This window comes from Triturus cristatus, chromosome 7 (assembly GCF_964204655.1).
Source record: "Triturus cristatus chromosome 7, aTriCri1.1, whole genome shotgun sequence".
NCBI classification, from domain to species: Eukaryota; Metazoa; Chordata; class Amphibia; order Caudata; family Salamandridae; genus Triturus; species Triturus cristatus.
In genome coordinates this window covers 776183213-776204960 of record NC_140590.1, presented here as the reverse complement: position 1 = coordinate 776204960, position 21748 = coordinate 776183213, and the positions used below count along the sequence as shown (strand labels likewise).

The window sequence follows — 21748 nt, the reverse complement described above, 5'->3', positions numbered from 1 at the left end:
GACAGAGCTGCACATCTGCCACTTGCTCAGCACAATGCTGTACCTTCCTCCATTACTCTATGCTGAGATGAGCATCCCTCCCTTGGTCAGCTATGAGCTATATGTCCCTCCCGCTTTTAGTAGAAACTGGTTTATCATCTGAACATTCTTGGTCTTTTGATACTCACTTGGGGGCCTGAAATGGTGACGGTGTCCTCTGAATTGTGGCATGCTGGTACCACTCCCTGCGGACACTGCTGCTTGCATTCCTCCCACGTTAGACCTGAAACAGTAATAACAAGCAGCCTTCACTAGAAGCAAACGCCACATCACAAGAGCAGTGTAACAAATGCAAGCCCCAGCTGAGGGCTCTGTGCAGCAATAAGGGCAGCCAGAAGGCAAAAACAGGGATTCCTGCACAAACTTCCTGAGGAGGAAATTGGTTTCTCCAGACTTCCTATAGTATCTGAAGTAATGGAAGATGCAAGAAGGTAAGTTGAACTTCTTTATTAAGTAACTTGATGAATCACCTCCAGCTTGCCAGTGCAGCAGGGACACCAACATTCTAAATTGCCTCTCACTCAGAGTTCCATGGGAGAGGCTAACAGGGGAAAGAGAAGAGGGGTGGAAAGGATGGGAGAGACCAAGGTAGGTTATAACACATCTCCCTCCCCAAAAGGAAAAACAGAGAGAAGGGAGAAGCAGGGAAAGGGTGAGGGAGGTCAGGAGGAAAGAGAAAGACACCCAGGGGAAATAAGATATACATAAATACTGTGCAGTGCTATGCAACTGAGACACCTTAAAGCTATGACATTATGTAATCTTTTTGCCATTTGGGCGAACGCACAGGTCTACACACCCTTTTCTCTTGATCTGTGCCACTGACTAGTTCAGTTGTGTTCCTCTTCACCTATCTCAGAAGGAATCAAATTTGGGGGAAACTCAATAATTCTATCCATGCTACACATTTTACCATTTTCCAGAACCATCACATTGTTTTTGATTTGCTTTATCGTTTCAGGTTCATAGAATTTGTCGCCTTTGCTGCTTGCCACCTGCGGCTTCCTTAACAGTACCCACTGTCCTATTCCCCAGGCCTTGCTTCTAGTGCCCCATTTCCTGTCGTATATGTCTTTGTATACCTTTTGTTGTCTCACCACCTTTCCTCCGGGTCAATGGTGACCATCTTGTTCTTGAACAGTCAACTGGGAGAAAGCTTGGATCCCACCTTTCTCCCCCTTAAAATTTCAAATGGGGACAGTCCTGTTGTGGCATTGGGGGTAGTGTGGTAAGACCATAACATATCTCTCACCATACACTCTATGGGTTTCCCCAAGGCAACAGCTAACTGAATGGACTCTTTCAACATTCTGTTAGCTCTTTCTACTTTGCCGTTGGCCTTGGGCCAACACAAAGGCGTACACACGTGAGGAATGGAAAGATCCTTAAGAAAGTCTTTCATTTCTTCAGACACAAATTGGACACCATTGTCCGTAATGAGAGTTTCGGAGATACCTTCCCTGGAGAATTCCTCAGTAAAGAAACTCGTGAGGGTCTTAGTATTGACAATACTGACAAATCTGTGTGAGATCTAGTGTGAGAAATTTCTCTGTGGCTCCATGGCCTGTATGGGTCCCGCTATGTCAAGACCCAATTTGTTCCACGGAACAGTAGGTACTTCCACCACAGATGAAGGGTAATGCCTAAGACATTTAGTTTTGTCACTCAGACTACATGCCTGACAGTCCCTGATTTTCTCTTCCATGAGGTGATCCATGAAGGGGAACCAGTAATCTGATCTGAGCATGGACTTACTGAGACTCCTCCCCAAATGCCCTTCATGTGCTGCCAAATCCAATATTTGGTCACTCAGGCCTTCAGGGTGCACATTTTTTTCTGATTTCAATACAATATCCCCCCTCTACAGATAACTCCTCCCTTGCATTCCAGTAGCACTGTAGTTCCTCTGGTAGATCCCTGCATCTGTTGGGCCACCTGTTGACTATAAACCACTTAACAGCCTTGAGCTCTAGATCTTGCTCTGTAATGGACTCCCACTGACTTTGTAACACTGCCAGTACGCTGACCTCCAAAATGGCATTCTCCATGAGTTCACAACCCTCCTCCTTTACCACAGGAGCCCTAGACAAATAATCTGCAGCACTGTTCTTGCAACCCGGCACATATGTTATTCTGAAATTGAAAGTTTGGAGTCCCAAGACCCACTTGGCTATGCGGGGCGTGGTGTTCTCCATTTCTTTTTTTGCAAACCGGGACAGTAAGGGTTTGTGATCAGTCCTTAGCTCAAACTGTAGACCCCACAAATAAAATTTGAAGTGGGTGATGGACCAGTAACATGTTAGTGCCTCTTCTCTACTGCGGAGTAATTGGCCTCAGAACCTGTAAGTGTCCTGGAGGCAAATGCTACAATTTTCTCTTGGTTGCCTATTCTTTGTGACAGGGTGGCTCCTATACCCTTGTTGCTGGCATCTGTGGTAAGAATGGTTTCCCTCTCAACACTGAAATTGCCAATGTGGGGCGCATTAGCAATAGGCTTGGGCAGTGAACTTAGCTCCGTTCCCAGAGTCTTCTGCACTCCGCGGAGTTCGCGGAGTGCAGAAAACTCAGTTTCGCAATGTGCAGCAGAGTTTTTTCCCCGCTCGCGATTACGAACGGTAAGTTCACGAGCGCGAATGGTAAGTTTGCGAGCGCGAGCTGACGCTCTGGTAGAATTCCTACCCGAGTGGCAGGACTACCAGCACAAACTGCAGTTCGCACTGCACTTCGCCACTAGCGGAACTTCACGGAGTTCCGCGTAGCAAAACTTCGCGAACTATGCCCAGGCCTAATTAGCAATTGATCTTTTTATCTCCTCAAATGCAGAATCGTGCTACCCCTCCCATCCCAACGTTATTCCTCTCTTCAGTAAGTTCCTGAGGGGTTGAGTGAGGACAGAGGAATGTTTTATGTATTTGGCCATATACTCTGCCAACCCCAGGAATGACGTTATTCTTCTCTTTGGATGTGGGTCTAGGGGCTCTGTGTACCGCTCAAACGTAATCTGCTTTAGGTTTTATTCCCGCCTCTGAAATGGTGTGACCTAAATAGTCCTCTGAAGTGACCCCCAGCTTACACCTGCTTTCCTTGTGGTAAAACCTGCTTCCTTTAACTTGCTTAGAACATTTCTAAGATTGAGATTGTACTTCCTTTTACAAGACCCATATATCAGTGTGTCATCTTGAAAGCACTAAGTTCTAACACACTCTCCCAATATGTGTTGCATTATTCTTTGGAATGCCGCAGTGGCAGATGCAAGTCCAAAAGGCATTCTCAGAAATTTTAAATTGCCAAACGGAGTGGTGAATGCAGTCAAAATTTGGGAGTCTGGATGTAAGGTGATCTGGTGGTACGCCGATGATAAGTCCAAGACACTGAAGTACTTGGCGTAATGTATGGTGCTCAGCATCTCATGTATCCTTGGTAAGCGATGCCTGTCCACCCAGATGTTGGCGTTGAGGTCCCTTAAGTCCACACATAGACGAATGTTCTTCCTATTATCCTTGGTGGTAAGAACAATGGGTGGCAACCACTCAGAGCTCTGTTTCTTTTATCACCCCTTGCTGTACCAGTTTTTGCAACTTCCCGTTTAACGATTCTCTCATAAGGAGAAGTACCGAACTGGTTTTGTGAGCCACAGGGACTGCTCCCTCTTTGAGGGTGATCTTGTGCACGTAATTTTTCAATCTTCCCAACTGTTCCGTAAACACCTTTGGGAATTCCTTGGTGATGTTGCTGCCTACCTCAGGTGGTCCTACTAGTAGCACTTGATCAATATTGTTGGGATCGAGAGTAATGCCAAGTTCCTTTTGGTGTTTCCAACCCAACAAACTAGAACCTTTCTTGGTGATGTATGCCTTCCCTACAGTGTGTCTGCCCTTGAAGGATATTCACATTCTTACCATGCCCTCTAAAGGAATGGGCTCCTTGTTATACCCACCAGGTTGGATGTCAGCGGTCTCCACAACCAGATTATGTATACTAAACTTTTCCTCAAACAGTTTTCTCTCTATTAGTGTATACGGTGAGCATGAATCAGCGAACACCTAAATACTGACCCAATCAAGAGTTGAGTTTGAGTTTGAGTTTGAGTTTGAAAGTACTTTTAGAGCGCACGTATACCAGCGGTTTCTTGGCGCTATAGCTAACGGGGACTGAGGTGATAAGCAGGGAGGGCAGAGGGAGCATTTATTCAAGGGACTTTGTGAATAAGTGGGTTTTTAGGCATTTGCGGAATTGTGAGTAGAGGGCGATGGAGCGAAGTTCGAGGGGAAGGGAATTACATAGGGTGGGGGCAAGGATGGCAAATTTGGATCCCCCCAGCTTCTTTCTCCGGAAGCGTGGGATGGTAAGGAGGAACTGGGAGGAGGAACGTAGAGCCCTAGTGGGGACGTATGAAACAATCTCAGAGGAGATGAAGGCTGGCGCCAAACCCGATCGGGCCAAGAAAGTGATGGATGCGAGCTTGAATTGAATTCTAGCTCGCACAGGGAGCCAATGAAGTGATTTCAGAAGAGGGGTAGAATGGTGAAATTTAGGGAGATTGAAAACCAGGCGAGCCGCCTGGTTTTGTATCTGTTGTAGGCGACGCAGACTGTATGCAGGAATACCGGCATACAGGGCGTTCCCATAGTCCAGGCGGGACACCACCATGGCCAAGATGATGAGTTTGAGGGCAGAGAAAGTGAAGAAGCGGGACACCCTGCGTATAGTACGCAGTGAGAGGAAGGAGGAAGATACCACAGAGCTAACCTGGGAGTGAAGGGTGAGTTGAGAATTGAGTTTTATGCCTAAAGTTTTAACTGAGGAGGAGGGAACAGGAGAAGAACCAAGAGAGGGAGGCCAAAAAAGAGGGGACCAGGGACTGGATGAACCACCCGTCAACACCAGCTCGGTTTTATCAGGGTTGAGTTTAAGGTGGTTGTGGTTCATCCAGTCCCTGATATGAAGCATGACAGTTTGGAAATTAAAAACAGCAGAGGAAGAAGAAAGATTGAAGACCAGCTGGAGGTCATCCGCATAATTAAATACGGCGACCTCCATCTGTTGAAGAGAAAAAATCAGAGGGGCAATGTACAAATTAAACAAGAGGGGAGAGAGAGAGGAACCTTGGGGGACCCCGCACTGAACTTTCCGGATGTCCGCTGTGAAGTCACCCAGGCGGACAGCCTGGGTGCGGTTGCTCAGGAAGGAGGATAACCAGACCAGGGCAGTCCCCCCGATCCCCGCAGCCCTGACACGGGAAAGTAAGATGTTATGATCCACCGTATTGAAGGCGGCTGAGAGATCGAGGAGCACAAGGGCCTGGTGCTGATTGGTGTCCATGCCCTCCCTGAGGGTGTCTAGAACCGACATGACAACGGACTCCGTAGAGTGTGCGGGGCGGAAGCCAGCTTGGCGGGGGGCAAGGGCTCCGTGCTTCTCCACAAAGGAACTCAGAGCGCAGGTGACATGGCGCTTGAGCACCTTAGCCAGAAATGGCAGAAGGGAGATGGGGCGGAAATTAGCTGGGACAGAAGGATCTGCCCCAGGTTTTTTCAGAATGGGCACAATTACAGCGGATTTCAAGGAGCTGGGAACTATGCCTTGAGAAAGGGAGCTGTTGAGGAGGTGAAGGGGAGGGTCTGGGCAAGAAACAAAGATGTGACGGAGGATGTGGGCAGGACAGGGGTCGAGCGGGGAGCCAGATTTGATCAAAGGCACCAAGGAAGTCAGACTTTCCCGAGTGATAGGAGGAAAGGTGGTCAGTGCGCCTTTGGGGGGAGGACATTGAGGATCAACAAAAGATGGGGAAGGTGGAGGGATGTTGGCCTTGATGGTGGCAATTTTGTGAATGAAATAACTATTGAGAGAGAGGCAGAGATCTTCGGACGGGGCTGGTTTTAGAGTAGTTCTGTCCGAGAACGGCAGGTTATGGACGATGGTAAATATCTCCTTGGACTGGTTCTCTGCTGCTAGAATCTTGGAGGAGAAATAAGATGTTTTAGCCTCCAAGATGCCTTTTTTGTACTGGCTCAGGATGTTGGTGTATTCCAGTTTCAAAATGGGGCAATAGTTTCTCCTCCAGGCCCGCTCCGCGCGGCGAACTGTTAGTTTGGTGGTTTTAAGCTCTTTATTAAACCACCGATTGGCGTCTTTGTCGCGTTTGGAGGTAATGCGCTTGAGCGGGGCAACGGAGTCGCGGCTATGGGAGAGCCACTGCTCTATGGCATCAACCTGGGAGGCGGTGGTAAGGCCCTGAAGAGAGGGAAGAGAGCAGGTGAGAAGGGAGGAGAGATTCTCAAGGTTGACACGGCCCCATGGTCGGACCCAGGTGTTTTTGGGCCGAGGGGGCTTAGCTGGAGGGAGAATAGGAAGGAGAAAGGAAATCAGGTGGTGGTCAGACCAAGGGCAAGGGGAAATAGAAAGTGATTCCACAGGGCAGTTCAGGGACCAGATCTGGTCAAGCCGATGACCTTTAATATGGGTAGGGGAGTGAACATGAGATATAAAGTTAAGGGAGTGAAGGGTTTCGGAAAATTCCTTTGATGACGGACATTCGGCGGAATCAGAGGGCCAGAAATTAAAATCGCCAAGGAGCAAGATAGAGGAATTGTTGACTGTGATGGTGGCCAGGACCTCCAAAAAGTCAGGGAGAAACTGTAGGGGGGACTGGGGGGGACGGTAGGTGAGGAAGCAGGTTAGAGGGGGAGAGGTGGAGACTGTGCGGATCACCAGAAATTCGGTGGTGGCAATAGTAGGTAGGGATAGAATTTGAAAAGGGAGATCGGTACGTGCGATGACCGCCACGCCGCCCCCGGCTCTGCCTGAAGAACGATCCGCCCTAAGGGCATAGTGGGAGGCCGGTAAGGTGGATAGGAGGGCAGGGAGGGAGTCGTCGCAGAACCAGGTCTCGGTTAAGAAGAGGAGATCAGGAGCATGAAGGTCCAGCAGGACCGAAAGTTCGTGCGCGTGGGCAACAGCAGACCGGGTATTGAGGTAGAGGGCAGTGAAGTTTTTAGGGATTGGCGAAGGAACTGATTCACATATCGTAGGAATAGTATCAACTGTTGGAAAACGGCGAGAAAGGGGGGTGGGGGGAGTTATGCCAAGAGCCGAGATGCGGGAGTTTGTTGTGGCCGAGATGGGCCAAGGGCCCTGGTAGCTACGAAGTAGATCCGGGGTGTAGGTGATAGGTAGGGCAGAGTGAGGTGCCCCTAGTCCCGGCCAGTCGCGGACGGGCGCAGACGGGCTTGCCGTAGGCGCGCCTTCGGCGCGCAATCGACGCGCCCGCTGCGCTCGTCCGCTGCGCTTCCTACCGAGACACATGATTTATGGCAGCAGGACAAGAAGTTGGAGGGGGCGTGGCCAACCGAGGGGGCGCGTCTGGTTAACGCGCCGCGCCCTCGAGAATGGCTGCCAAAGAGGGGGGTCGTTGCAGCGTGTAGCGCTGTTCAAGATGCCGGAAAGTGCAGGTAGGTGGGGGGGGTAATCAAAACACAGAATCACAATCAAATTTTTAAGAGTTTTAAAATCAGCGTTTTCCTCACTCCCGGCTTTCCGCCTCAGGAGTCCTGTCGTTAGTGCGACGTCTGGCGTCGGCGCGCACTATTTATGTGATCTGGCGAGGGGGCGTGGCCAACCGAGGGGGCGTGTCTGGTTAACGCGCCGCGCCCTCGAGAATGGCTGCCAAAGATGGGGGTCGTTGCAGCGTGTAGCGCTGTTCAAGATGCCGGAAAGTGCAGGTAGGTGGGGGGGTAATCAAAACACAGTATCACAATCAAATTTTTAAGAGTTTTAAAATCAGCGTTTTCCTCACTCCCGGCTTTCCGCCTCAGGAGTCCTGTCGTTAGTGCGACGTCTGGCGTCGGCGCGCACTATTTATGAGATCTGGCGAGGGGGCGTGGCCAACCGAGGGGGCGCGTCTGGTTAACGCGCCGCGCCCTCGAGAATGGCTGCCAAAGAGGGGGGTCGTTGCAGCGTGTAGCGCTGTTCAAGATGCCGAAAAGTGCAGGTAGGTGGGGGGGGTAATCAAAACACAGTATCACAATCAAATTTTTAAGAGTTTTAAAATCAGCGTTTTCCTCACTCCCGGCTTTCCGCCTCAGGAGTCCTGTCGTTAGTGCGACGTCTGGCGTCGGCGCGCACTATTTATGTGATCTGGCGAGGTGGCGTGGCCAACCGAGGGGGCGTGTCTGGTTAACGCGCCGCGCCCTCGAGAATGGCTGCCAAAGAGGGGGGTCGTTGCAGCGTGTAGCGCTGTTCAAGATGCCGGAAAGTGCAGGTAGGTGGGGGGGGTAATCAAAAACACAGTATCACAATCAAATTTTTAAGAGTTTTAAAATCAGCGTTTTCCTCACTCCCGGCTTTCCGCCTCAGGAGTCCTGTCGTTAGTGCGACGTCTGGCGTCGGCGCGCACTATTTATGTGATCTGGCGACGGGGGCGTGGCCAACCGAGGGGGCGCGTCTGGTTAACGCGCCGCGCCCTCGAGAAGGGCTGCCAAAGAGGGGGGTCGTTGCAGCGTGTAGCGCTGTTCAAGATGCCGGAAAGTGCAGGTAGGTGGGGGGGGGTAATCAAAACACAGTATCACAATCAAATTTTTAAGAGTTTTAAAATCAGCGTTTTCCTCACTCCCGGCTTTCCGCCTCAGGAGTCCTGTCGTTAGTGCGACGTCTGGCGTCGGCGCGCACTATTTATGTGATCTGACGAGGGGGCGTGGCCAACCGAGGGGGCGTGTCTGGTTAACGCGCCGCGCCCTCGAGAATGGCTGCCAAAGAGGGGGGTCGTTGCAGCGTGTAGCGCTGTTCAAGATGCCGGAAAGTGCAGGTAGGTGGGGGGGGTAATCAAAACACAGTATCACAATCAAATTTTTAAGAGTTTTAAAATCAGCGTTTTCCTCACTCCCGGCTTTCCGCCTCAGGAGTCCTGTCGTTATTAGAGTTATATTGCATGTGGGATATTGTACTGGTTCCTCCACCTCCGCTTGCTTAGTTGGAAAAACATAGTCTTTGCTCTCGTCCCCTTTGGGTTCAGGCCCATTTATCATGTGTTCTTTCCCAGTTGCAGTTTTGCATACGTTGGCAAAGTGGCCCCTTTTATTACATTTCCTGCATACCACGTTTCTCGCCGGGCATTTCAAGTTATGCGCTAGATGATTGTGGTTACCACACCTGTAGCAGCGAACATTTTCCAACTTATTGCGGGGAACTTCCTTATTTCTTTCACTGTTCTTACACACTGCATCTTCACTGACTAGGGTTTTAACCTCCTCCTCCTCCTTCTCCTTGATCGACCCTAACACATTTTTCATCTCTCTGATGTATAATGCTGTGTGTTCTATTCCCTTGGCAATACTGATGGCTTCAGTCAAATCAGGGTTTCTAGTAAGCAGCTCCTTCTGTATTTTTTGATCATTAGTGCATCTGACAATTTGGTCCCTTATAAGAGAAACCATGAGAGTGCCAAATTCGCAGGTAGATGACATGCTCCTTAAACAGCCACATATGCTGACACTCTCTCATCTTTTCTTTGAGCCCTTTTAAAAAACATACGTCTTTCCAAAACGACATTGATTTTCTCTCTGAAGTGTGCCTCCAATTTTCTTAAAGTGTAATCATATACATCTACTCCTACTTACTCCCCCTCTAACTCTTCGTTCACATCTCTTCCTGTTATATCTTCATACAACTTCCTTCCATGAACACCCAAGTTGTGAACTAAAATGTGCTGCTTCCTAACTGACGAAAAGTTCCCTCCCCCTATGGCTATAAGATATGACTTGAAAATCCATAGCCACCTACGCCAAGATATGTCTGGCTCACCTAAGTCGTTAAGAAATCGTGGTGGTTGGTTCATGCTTGCTGCAGCCATAGTGAGGGGAAAATGTGCTAATTAGGAGCAGAAAAGAATTTCCTATGCTCCTGGAAGAAAAAAAAAGAAAAAACTTCACCGTTGGACTCTCAACCAAATCACCCTCAATACCTGTGGAAAAAAACAAGTTAATCAGAACTTGCACTCAAACGCATTACTATTACCAGGACACCCTTGAGTAAAGGCTAAACATAGCTACAGTGAGGAAAAACGGAGTCCTCTTTCTATCACTTCTATTGAGTGTCAGTCCCTCCCCTGAGAGGAGTTCCTGTCAGGGACATCCGGAGGGGCAAACTGGTCGGGCTGAGGAGGTGTGTGGATGAGAGGCGAGACGATAGAGCTGTCCGAGAAAATCAAGGAATCCCGCTGAGGAGAACTGCTGGTGCGCCTACTCAACGCTCTGAGGTGCTGACAAATACCCGCTGCACGTCGTCACGATGTGAGGAGAAAAAACGCTGAGCAGAATAACGCGTGGTATGAAGAGATCAGGCGCCTCACCGAGACCACAGCTGGTATGAGAGCAACGATGCTTGTTACCTTATCAGTGGAGTTAGTGGTGGACCATTAAAATGCACAGAGGTTAATCATGGTTGTTCATGATCTCCTTCCATTACTATTATTATTATTATTATTATTATTATTATTAAGCTTGTAGAGCGCCTGGTTACTCCAACAGAGTATCCCCGCGCTATGAAACCCTTAAAACCACATCAACTGGCCCGAAACCACCCCCTCCCCTAGCCTATGGCCCTAAGAAGTAAGAGGCCTACTTTTGGCCCCCGGGGGGCGCTGGAAGAGCCAGGTTGTTAGTTTTTTCTGGAACAGGGTCTCCGATGGGCATGTCCTTAAATCCACAGGTAGGTCATTCCAGGCCTTAGCCAAAAGGAAGCCAAAGGAGCTGCCTCCTGCCTGTACCTTTTGCACCTTAGGCACAATTATCTTCGCTGTGCCCAATGACCTCAGGTTCCGAGCAGGTCTATATGCGGGGAGAAGGGGGCGCAGAAATCTTGGCCCTTTCTCGTTGAGGATCCTATGGCCCAAACACAAGGCCTTAAAGGTGACTCTAGCCTGTATAGGGAGCCTGTGTAATTCCCTCAAGGCCGCCCCGCCCCCCCCCCCCGAGGCCCACCTAGGGATATTCAGAATTAGCCGAGCTGCAGCATTCTGAACCTTCTGCAAGATGTTCAGATTTATTTTAGTTACCCCTAGGTAAAGGATGTTACAGTAGTCCAGACGGGACGTAACAAGGGCCTGTACAATGGTTCTTTTGGTGTCTAGTGGGAGAAGGTCTTGGATATTTTGCAACATTTTAAGAATACCAAAGCAGGCTCCTGCCACAGCTGATATCTGCTCTGCATAAGAGAGGGTGTCATCGAACCATACTCCCAAATTCTTGACCTTGACCTTGGGGGTTGGAGTAGGTCCCAACTCCTCCGGCCACCACAAATGTGACCAGATAGAGGACTGCTTGCCAACTACCATCACCTCCGTCTTTCCCGCATTCAGCTGCAGGCAGCTGAACTTCATCCAGTTAGCAAGCTCACCCAAGCAAACCTTGAAATCAGATGCCGTTCCTGCCCTCTTTTGCTTCAGGGTGACAATCAACTGAGTGTCATCGGCATATGACACCAGTTTCACCCCATGTATATCTGACACTAACCACACCTGGATTCACAAACCCTAATAACTGGTACTGGAAAGACTCCTACTTCCAAACATGCAAACATATTCCAAAAACCCAGTGGCTGATGAAATCGGTTAGAGGCTGGTTTTATTAGCGAAATCTCACAATAAGAAAAGGGAGAGGTTTGTTTTATGAACCAAAATCAAATTTTTCAGCAAATAATCACATGGCTTTTAGCAATTGTACAGTTCCATACGTAGCAGACGTGAGGACATAACATACCAATGCTTGTGCAGAGTGATATGAGGTGAGTTGAGGCCTGGCACAGACACATGACCTTAAAAGGATTAAAAGGAACAAGAGGACAGAAGTCACATGTGGTAGAGCAAAAGCTCGAAGCAGAGAGCTAAGGGTAGCTTACCAACAGCAGCCATGCCTCCCGGTGGAAGTTTGGCTTCTTTGATACAGCGCCCTCTCCAGTAGGCAGCAAGAATGGCCTCTTCATGACTCAAGGAACTGTCTGCGTAGCCACAAGCCAGCTCTCCAACGGAGTGGCCAACAATACCATCAGGTTCCAGTTTCATTGCCCTTAGCATATCGATCTGTGCAATCTGACAAAGGAACAAGAATAGATTAGCAAGACAGAGCAGAATTGAGGGCAGCTTTGGGAATCCAACATACCACTATTAATGCACAGAAGGAAATCCATAAAGCTGCATGCCTTAGGAGACCTACCCAATATTAGTTTGGCACATAACATAAATACCCAACTCCATTTATTACAAGCACAACATACTAAGGAATGCATCCATACAAAAAAATAAAAAGAGGTGCCCCATTAAATACCATCCAAACATACACCTTATCAATTCAACCAAAAAAGCTTTAAGGACACTTTGATAAAAGGTGAGCTTGTTGGAGAATATATAGCTTCACATTTAATACCAACGCAGCATACAACAAAGACCAAGGAACCTCATTCAATATCATCAATGAAAACAACAGAAATCAAGGACCACATCCAATATCATCGCAACACACATCAGAAACAAACAACCCACATTAAATACTAACCATGCACACCACCGAAGCAAATCACACCCACACAACATACTTCTAAAATAGGGGGGTGTATAAAAAGCCAAAACACAGAATAAATAAGGGAACCCATCAAAAAACCCTGAGCACATGGCAGAAACAAAGGACCTCTATCCAACATCAGATGAAAGAAACCCACAACCTATCTCATCCAGCAGCTTCACTGCACATAACAGAAAGAGATCCTTCCCAACACACCTTGCACATAACAGAAAGAGATCCTTCCCAACACACCTTGCACATAACAGAAGGAGATCCTTCCCAACACACCTCAGATAAAAAGAGACCACCTTCCAAAGCCTAGTACTATGGATACAGACTCCAGGCACCCATCTAAACTACCAAATCAACACAAACGAGAATCCACCAACACATCAAAGAACAGACGCAACAGGCCGCATCAACTACCACCACAGCATACATATAAATGGCACATGCTCTGTGCAATACTGCCCAATCATACAAGGTGAACCAAGGAGTTACTCAAATACCAATCGAGTATACAACAGGAACCAGGGATCGAGTCTTGTACCTGGCCAAGCACACAAAAAAATCAGACAGGAACTCTGTTAACTTTCACACCACTCATACCATTTACCTAACCAATAGGGCCAAAGAAAAGGCAGCCCCTTCCAGTCTGTGATTTAATTGGACAGGTCGAGTTCTAACCCCAAGGAAGCACTCTTCCGACATCAAAGATTGCAGTGATCACCAAGACAGTGTAGTGACCTTTCACCGTGACACTTCTACAGAATGGAAATCTTTCAGTGCTACCATATTTCACAATTGGCAAGCCCTACAAGATAATATCAAACAGCCCCAAGATATAAGTAGAGTAGCAACAGCACAAAGCAGGGAATACAACTTTTAAAACATTTACGGTTACACAGGCCACATCTGTACTTCCTTTAAATAAATCAAATGTTGTATCATGCTTGATGAAAGGAAATGGCTTTCCATTGACCAATGTAAACTATGTCACATGTGCCTCAAAACGATGATTCCTCTACCCGGCTATGGACACATTCTGAGTATAACATCTCTGAGTGATCAACAATCTTCTTAGAGCTACAGCAACATGAAAACAAACATTTCCAATCTTGCCTCTCTTATTCCATCTTCCCCAAAGCCTCACTCTCATTTTTCCTCTTATGTTTCACCTCAGCTTGTTGTTGTAGCCACGAGGGGCTTGCGTGCAACGCCTGAGAGCCGGTATGACATTACATTACAACAATCATTACCATTATTTTGGTTATTACAACCATAAAAGTGCAACGCATACAATACAAAAAGAATAGAAGGAGGCATATAAATTCATTAACTGTAGGTTAGCCAAACCTTTGTTACGACAACCAACAAGTTGTGTATCCAAATACCGAGATTTATAGCTGCATGTTTTAAAAGTCCAGAACAATTAATAATCTACAAACACCGTTTAAAAAAACAAAAAGAGCAAATGCATGCAGTACATTAGGAAATTGAAGCAGCATACTAAAACTGGTAGCTGAGAACTATCACAGTCAATCTAAAAATCCATATAAGGAAGTTAATAACTACATGGTATTGAAGTCCGGAACAATTAATAATCTGCAACCCATGGTGAGAGGACCAAAATGTGCAAATGCATACAGTACTAACAGAAAATGGAGCATAACGTACTAAGGCTGATAGCAAAGAACTATCACAGAGCACCTAAAACATTGATTGACAATGATGTAATGGTAACCTAGGTAATGTTGTGCCTGCTATACAAGAAAAGTAGATGTATACATGCAAAAAACAGTAGTTACATTATGCTCCCTTGCCTCTCTGTTCTATTCTCTCTATCTTTCCGATGGCTTCTCTTCCTCTTTGAGCTCCCTCACGCTACATTGACTCTGTACAAAATTATGCAATGGAATACTCCATGCACAGCTATAAAATTCCCAGGTAAAACTGCACTTCCTGATATTAAAGCTGAAAACAGAAACCTACATAAAGGATAAGCTTAGAGCAAGAATTTAACATTCGTGAAGCCATTGCATCCCAAAGCACGGAACCCTACTGAGGCCGCATTGAGCAAACTTTACCTTGAACTGGCATGTTAGGTTTAACAAGATACAGTCTCAGCAGTGTCTGAGCCAACGATTTTCTTTCCAAACCTCGGTTTTGGAAAACACTTAACCGTGCTAGTAAATGTCTTTTACAAGGTTTTATTAACCTCTGATAAAGAGTTAGCATTCGCAAATCAATGCCCTCCAATCAGCAAGCAAAAGGTAGTGTGACTTCCTGCAAACACTTGGGTGTTTCTGTGTCGCACAGGTAATGACTATCGGACAATCAAAAAGGATAAAAGGCTTTGAAGAGATGCACAGACTGCATAACACTATATTGTTGCTCCAAGCTCTTACTCATTGGGCTGCTGGTGCCTGTGGTTATGAAGGATAACAATTCTCTTCTTGTAATCTTTCATATGGATAAAAGAATCATAAGTTCTATAAACTGCCGAGTATCATAGACAAAGCAGTGACACGTCAACAAGTGCACCAGCGCCCAGTGCAGGAAAGTATGTCTCATTGGTTCACAGTGCGCTATTCTCCACATGTTCCAAATATCGGAAAAACAGAGTTATTGAACTTGCACCCGAAAGAAACCTCTGAGCAGCTAATAACAACATTCCTATAGTACTGAGAGTATGCAGCTTTTAAGCACGGAGTAAAACCCCTGCTATGTTGGACCATAAAGCCTTGCATAACCAATCTGGTCTCTTCAAGAGTGAATGTTGTATGCTCACACTGAGACCAGCTGTGCAAACATGGCAGAATTAGGACTGATCCACCTCACAGTCTTGCAACTAATACAACTTTTACAACAGGGGCACCCTCGGATTTAGTATCTGAGCCAAATACCTTTGAGATAACCCAAGACAACATGGGCAACCCTGGATATCGAACATTTCCTTGAACATCAATCACCTTTGCCAAAAACACTCCCAGGGATAATCTGGCTCAAGGCAGCAAACCTCCTGAATGAGATCTCCAGGAAGAGCAACAAACCTTCCGATGAGGAAATGAGCATTTCCATGGATACACTAGAACACAACTGAGAACAATCATAAGGATATTCCATAACCCATCAGCACATTTCCACACTCATATCTCTTTGCAAAAAAACAAAATACTTTCCCAAAAGCATCATAACCCATGAAAACATTTCCTCCAGTAACAACTCTGAGCACTGCAGAAGACCTTCTGAAGTAAACCATGTATACAACAGAAACATTTCTCAGGACACTGAGGCACAAAGTACTAAACTTGAGTTGGGCACACCGAGACCAGGGATCATTCCCAATGACACCTGTTGCTACAACAGAGATTCCCAAGGGCGCATCCTCTAGCCTTCTCAATGAGACCCTTTGATGCATCAGCTAACTTCTCAATGATTCCCCAGTGCACATCAAAGAACATTCTCAATCTGATGCATTCAGACATCGGAGAACCTTTACAACAAGAACCCCTTTCATGTCAAAAACATTCTTGATGATACACAAAGGGCTTTCACAATGAAGCCCCAGTACACATCAAGAAACACTGTATAGGACACGCTCAACAACTTTATCCATTACAAGTCTAGCCACACCAGGGAATGTTCACAATGCTACCACATTACATTACAAAGCAGTTTTCTTAGTGTGCAGCAAGAATACTAGAAGAAAACAATGTGATGCTGTGATCCACCTGAATAGCAGCAAGTCCAACGAAGGCATGGACAGTATCCTCAAACGTGTTTTCGTCTGCGTTGATTAGCAGTTCGGACACCTTCAGCCCAGTCTCTGTCAGTGCCTTATCTGAGCGCAAGATGGACTCACGGAAAATCCCCAGCTTCATTAGACTGTGGCCCATCCCCTTCCACTGCGTGCCCATCCCTGTAGAAGGAGACAGAAAGAAAGACCATGGTGTGTTCCTATAAATCAGAACACAGAATATGCTGGTGGCTTATGTTGTATTACAGGAACCCTAGACCGTTACATAAAATGACTCCAATTGTCGAGTTTTCTGAAAGATGCACGATTGCCCACAAGATGGGGAACATTTTGTGAATAGGGTAATCATAGTGGAAGCAGAGAAGCCCAACAATGAAATGTGCTTTCAAGAGAATGACTCTTCAGCTCTTGCACCGGTGGAATGTTGGGCATTAGCCATATTATCACCGACACAGATGTTGCTCATCAGAAGGCATTACCATTATATTTACCTGAACAAATATACCAGAGGGGCCGGCCGCTGGCCTGGCACTGTTGAATCTCTTTTACGTCAGTCTCACTGTTGATCAAGGTGAAACCACGGTAAGGCATGGCAGAGACTGGGGCCCCCGAAATGTCATTTATCATATTCACTAAGGTATTGTTCCTTTCCTGTTTCTTGCCCTGCTCAAGTAACAATTCCACGGCTTCCTGCGTCCGGCCACAAACCTGGACGATTCGTGGAAGATGAAGCATCTCCTCAGATGCATGGGATTTCTTTTCATTAGGTCTCAAGATGACATGGACGTTCGATCCACCAAAACCAAATGAGTTAATGCCAACAATGCCACCCTTAACTGGAGTTGGCTCTGTGACCACCTGGATGCGACCATCAAGCAAGGCAGGAATGTCAGGGTTTGGGGTGTTGTAGTGGATATTGGGAGCCCACAATCCGTGTTCCAAGGACAGGACCACCTGCAACAGAGAAGCACAACTTGTAAATGAGGATGGTTATTTCTGACCAATCCCTAGATACTCTAGCACCACCTCACAATAGGCCTTCCCTGTCTCCTATAATCCTCCTATCATGCATTTGACATAGATGAGCCTTTAATTCACTGAACCAAAATTAGACCTGCTTCCAAATTCACAAGAGGATTTTTGTTTTTGCTCTTCTCAAGAATGTAGGCATAAATGTTTGGTCCACCAGGACCTAGTACGTTTGCAGAGTGATGATTCCTTCAATAGAACAGTTTCATACATAGCATGTCTATCAGTAACACGCACGGCCTCTGAATAATGAACACCTGTGTGGACCCACTGGGATTCGAACATGTGACAATGGATCAAACACAAATTCCCACCGGGGATGCATTCGTCCACTAAGCCACCCCAACGCTCCAAGATGCCCCAGTCCACTGCCAAAGCTACAAGAGGCCAAACGTCATGCAACACCTTCAGACAGTCCTAGTGACTTAACCAACGCTTTGCATTCTCGGTCTTACAGTCTGGCCTCTCTTTTATTATTTTAAGTATGAATCTTTAAGACGTAACAATCAAATTGATGTTGGCTACAAAACTGGAGTCACACAGACCCACGTGGCATCTATGCACAGTTTCAGTGAGGCTTCTTTAACCCGGAAGGGCTTTAGATGGGATGCTCAGGGGGCTGATGGCCCCTGTCCTACTGCACAGCTGAAAACAAAGGCCATATAGAGGGCGCCCTGATATTCCTTTACAGTGCTAGACGCAGGGTTTCAAAGCACGCAATGAATATGGGGTTCCAATGCATTATACTAGAAGTTAAAGCATATTTGGTGATTTTATCATTATTAAATGAATCACTGTGACTTTGGGAAGGAATCAGATTACGCGTTTTCATGTTGGGATGCGTTTCATTAATCAAACGTAACATACATTAGCAGGCAAAAAGTGGAGCATGCCAGAAAACACAAAAAAAACGAAAACAAAGTGCTGGGCGTCCAGGGGCGTATGCACGGGTTCACGCTCTTGAACAGGAGCCATCGGAAGGTTCTTGAGTGCAGAAAACACACTGAGATTAGACAATAGAGATAAACCAAATGCCACTGCAGTAGCAATTGCCATTGTAAACTGTGTTTTCAGAGGGAAAGATTGCCAGACAAAAAAAAACGAGAACCCGGAAAGCAAGGATCAGTGGAGTCTGGCTGTAAAGATTAAAGTCGTAAAGATACCATAAAAGCAGGTGAGAGTTTCGACTCTAAGACGCGGCATACACTCATTCAAGTGGGGCAGTCAGCACTCTGGGAGACAATGAGCAGCGGTACGACAAAACCAGGAAAAGCAGAGCCACGGAGCAGCCATCTTGAATGGTGCAGGGAAAACGAGAGTCAATATTTGGAGGCTATAGTTCTTAAGTGACGTCACGTCACAAACGGTGACTTTTGTCAAATCAACGTTCCCAATAGAAGAATGTGTCTAAGAGCCCTATCATGTATGATGCTGTTGACTTCCAAACGTAGGTATCTCTGAATGTCATAATCATGGCAGAAGGCAAGTTAACAATTGTGTACAACTACAACATAGCTGCCACCTGCACCCGTGTGAGCAGGATCCCCTTCAGATAGTCCTGCCAGAGGCTTACTAGGAACAGTGAAACCAGGAAATTAGTGTACTTTGGGTAAAACATCATGGCTGATGGTACGCTTGCTGACACAAGGCCAAGTGGCAGCAGATATGCCCACACATTAATAATGAGTCACAGACATTGTTTTATCATACGAAACAGAAATGTTTGTAATTAAGTGAAACGTGATAACTCTAAATGCTAGTCAAAACCACAATCTTTCAGTGAATTTTTTAAAAAAGAGCTGTACACACAAAGGAAGATTTGTGTTATAGAGGTGCCTCACTGTTGATCAGGAAAACTGACAAAAAATCTAAACAAATATCTCAAAATTGTCTTTGAATTAAATTGTTCTGAATGCCATATTTGTATGATGTTAAGTGTTGAAAATGTTATTGTGTTGCTCGATGGATATCTTCCACAGAAAGCAATTTCATTAACCTATAAAAAAACTGATCAACAATACCCGGATCCCCTTGAACGTTTACGTGAGTGTTGTGAAAGAGATGGCCTTGAGATTGACGACGAGGAATGGCGAGAGGTGGTGGCCTCGCTCCGAGAGGTGGCCATTTCAGCTCGGCTACGACTGGTCCAACTTAAAATATTGCATAGAACGTACATCACTGGGCCCCAGCTGGTTCATATGGGGAGGGGAGAGGAGGGGATTGCAGACGACGCTGTGGTCAAGTGGGCACCTTCCTGCACATACTCTGGGAATGTGAGCAGATACAGGAGTATTGGCAGGAGATACATGAGGTAATGCGGGAAGTACTGCATAAAGACATTCGCCCGGAGGCTAAAAGATGTCTCCTTAATGTGTGGGAACCCACTGATTTGACAGGCATGGAGAGGCTCTGGGCTACTCTGAGTGCAATGGTGGCCAAACGTGATATAATACAAATGTGGGGGGCGGGTAGCCCACTGACTCTGGCCTCCTGGAAAAAGAACATAGATTGGCGTATTTTCAGGGAGAAAATGGTCTATGTAGCACGGAGATGCCCTAAGAAGTGGTCCGCTGTGTGGTGTAAGTGGAATGCCTACCTAGGAGATATTGGTGTGGCCCCTGTGGTTCCCTCGGAGGATGAACCTTAGTCTCCTTGAAGCCTTCTCGGCGATCGATATATGTCCCAGCTCCAATAGTGTCTAAATGTTATCGCTATATGTATCCTTGCCATGTAAGTGCACGTTGCTTTGCCGAATGTTAATGTTTATGTTTAATTAAAAGATATCTATAAAAAAAAAAGAGCACCCTTTGCAGCAAAGATAAAACCATGTACGTTCCTAATGGCTTTCTTCTTCCTCCCTTCAAGGTGGAGTAGAATCAGATAGGCAGAATGTGCGAATGCAGTCCCATACATCTAAATCACCCCTCGGTACTACAAGTGCATTAGAGAGTTACGCCTAGAAGAAGCAATACCTCCTTAGTATTGCTGAAGAATATTCACACATGGATCCAAGTAAACAGTGATACCCCTTCCCCTTACACAACTGAGAAAATGTGTGCATCTTAAGTTGTCTATGCCACTCCCACACCTGTTGCAAATTAACATGTTTCGTGGTTCCAGGGTAGTATTGAGTGCTGCCGCAGAGCATGCACTGAACGTACATCATTCTGACATTTGCTGTAGGTAGAGCACTTCATGGTGCATGGTACACCACTAACAGATGAGCTCTTCTAGATCATTTCTCCTCCAACTCATTAACTGAAACACTCAATGACACTGAGATGCCAGCAGCTGTTCACACGAAAGCATCACATGGTAACTATGATGTTCTAAGATTACTATACCTTGGCCAATGCTGCAAGCCCAGAGGCAGGTTCTGGGTGGCCCATGTTGGACTTGGTGGACCCAATCAGCAATGGTTCCCGCTCCGATTGACAGAAAACATTGACAATTCCATTCACTTCTTGAGGATCGCCAACCTGAGGGAACAAGAAACAGATTTAATGAACAAGTCGGACCGAAGCCTCAGATGTATACAAAGCACTTACTGGCATAAGCAAATGGGCACCAGAGGATGGGGGCAAGTCTAGCAAGAAAGGAGTATACGAGGAACCAAAGAAGAGGGAAGGAGGAATTCAGACAGATGGAAAGATGAAGAAGCCTTATAAATTGAATGGAGTGGAATTCCCCAAAAGGTGCTAATCTGATTGGTTAATGCAGTTTTATAGTGGGGATTGTCACCTATACAGAAAGAGAAACAGGTAGCAAGAGGTGACCAGTGGTAGCTGGATTTGTGGTTGTGCTTGTACTTGGTGTGTATATTCTTTGCTGTTTGCACGTTGTCCTTTTACTGAGCAGAGGTTAAGGGATTCACAGTGATTGGTGGATCTTTTCAAGAACTATTGTAAGTCTTAAATGCCCCCTCTGTGCCCATTTTATTTTTCAGACACAATTCTTTGCTATTTTCTTTTTTCTATTATTTTCACTAGGAAACAATGCCATAAGTTAGATGTTTACCCCGCAATGGCCCTAGGCACCCATAAAAAGTGGCAATGTGACAGAAGAGGATATGGATTTCAGTTTTATTTTATATATTGCTTTTGGATAGTACTCATGATAGCAAATGGCCACCTCATTGCACTTACGGGGATGGAGAGGGATTAGGTGATTTTACCCATGCAAGAAGATTAAGCGTGGAGCTCAAGAGGTTAGACGAAGGACAACAAAGAGAAGAGATTTCAACATGTCAGGTTCTACACTCAAAACAGCTGTATATCACCAAATATTTTGAGAGTCTCTTTTGAGCAGTCAGCTTATTTGGCTCGACAGTTGATGTGGTGCGATCAGTTGGTGAGATAGTTGGTGGTCG

At 46.3% G+C, this 21748-nt stretch overlaps 1 protein-coding gene across 1 annotated transcript in view; it reads right to left on the bottom strand.

The window, feature by feature from the left end:
* The window catches only part of FASN (fatty acid synthase), a 180040-nt gene that overhangs the window by 86872 nt on the left and 71420 nt on the right, over window positions 1–21748 (bottom strand). Inside the window, exons 8-12 of the mRNA XM_085617568.1 lie at window positions 20724–20858; window positions 16842–17304; window positions 16325–16512; window positions 11932–12121; window positions 168–262 (exon numbers count right to left, since the gene is read on the bottom strand). Coding sequence (XP_085473694.1) covers window positions 168–262; window positions 11932–12121; window positions 16325–16512; window positions 16842–17304; window positions 20724–20858 — 1071 coding nt within the window. The remainder of the gene's footprint in view (window positions 1–167; window positions 263–11931; window positions 12122–16324; window positions 16513–16841; window positions 17305–20723; window positions 20859–21748) is intronic.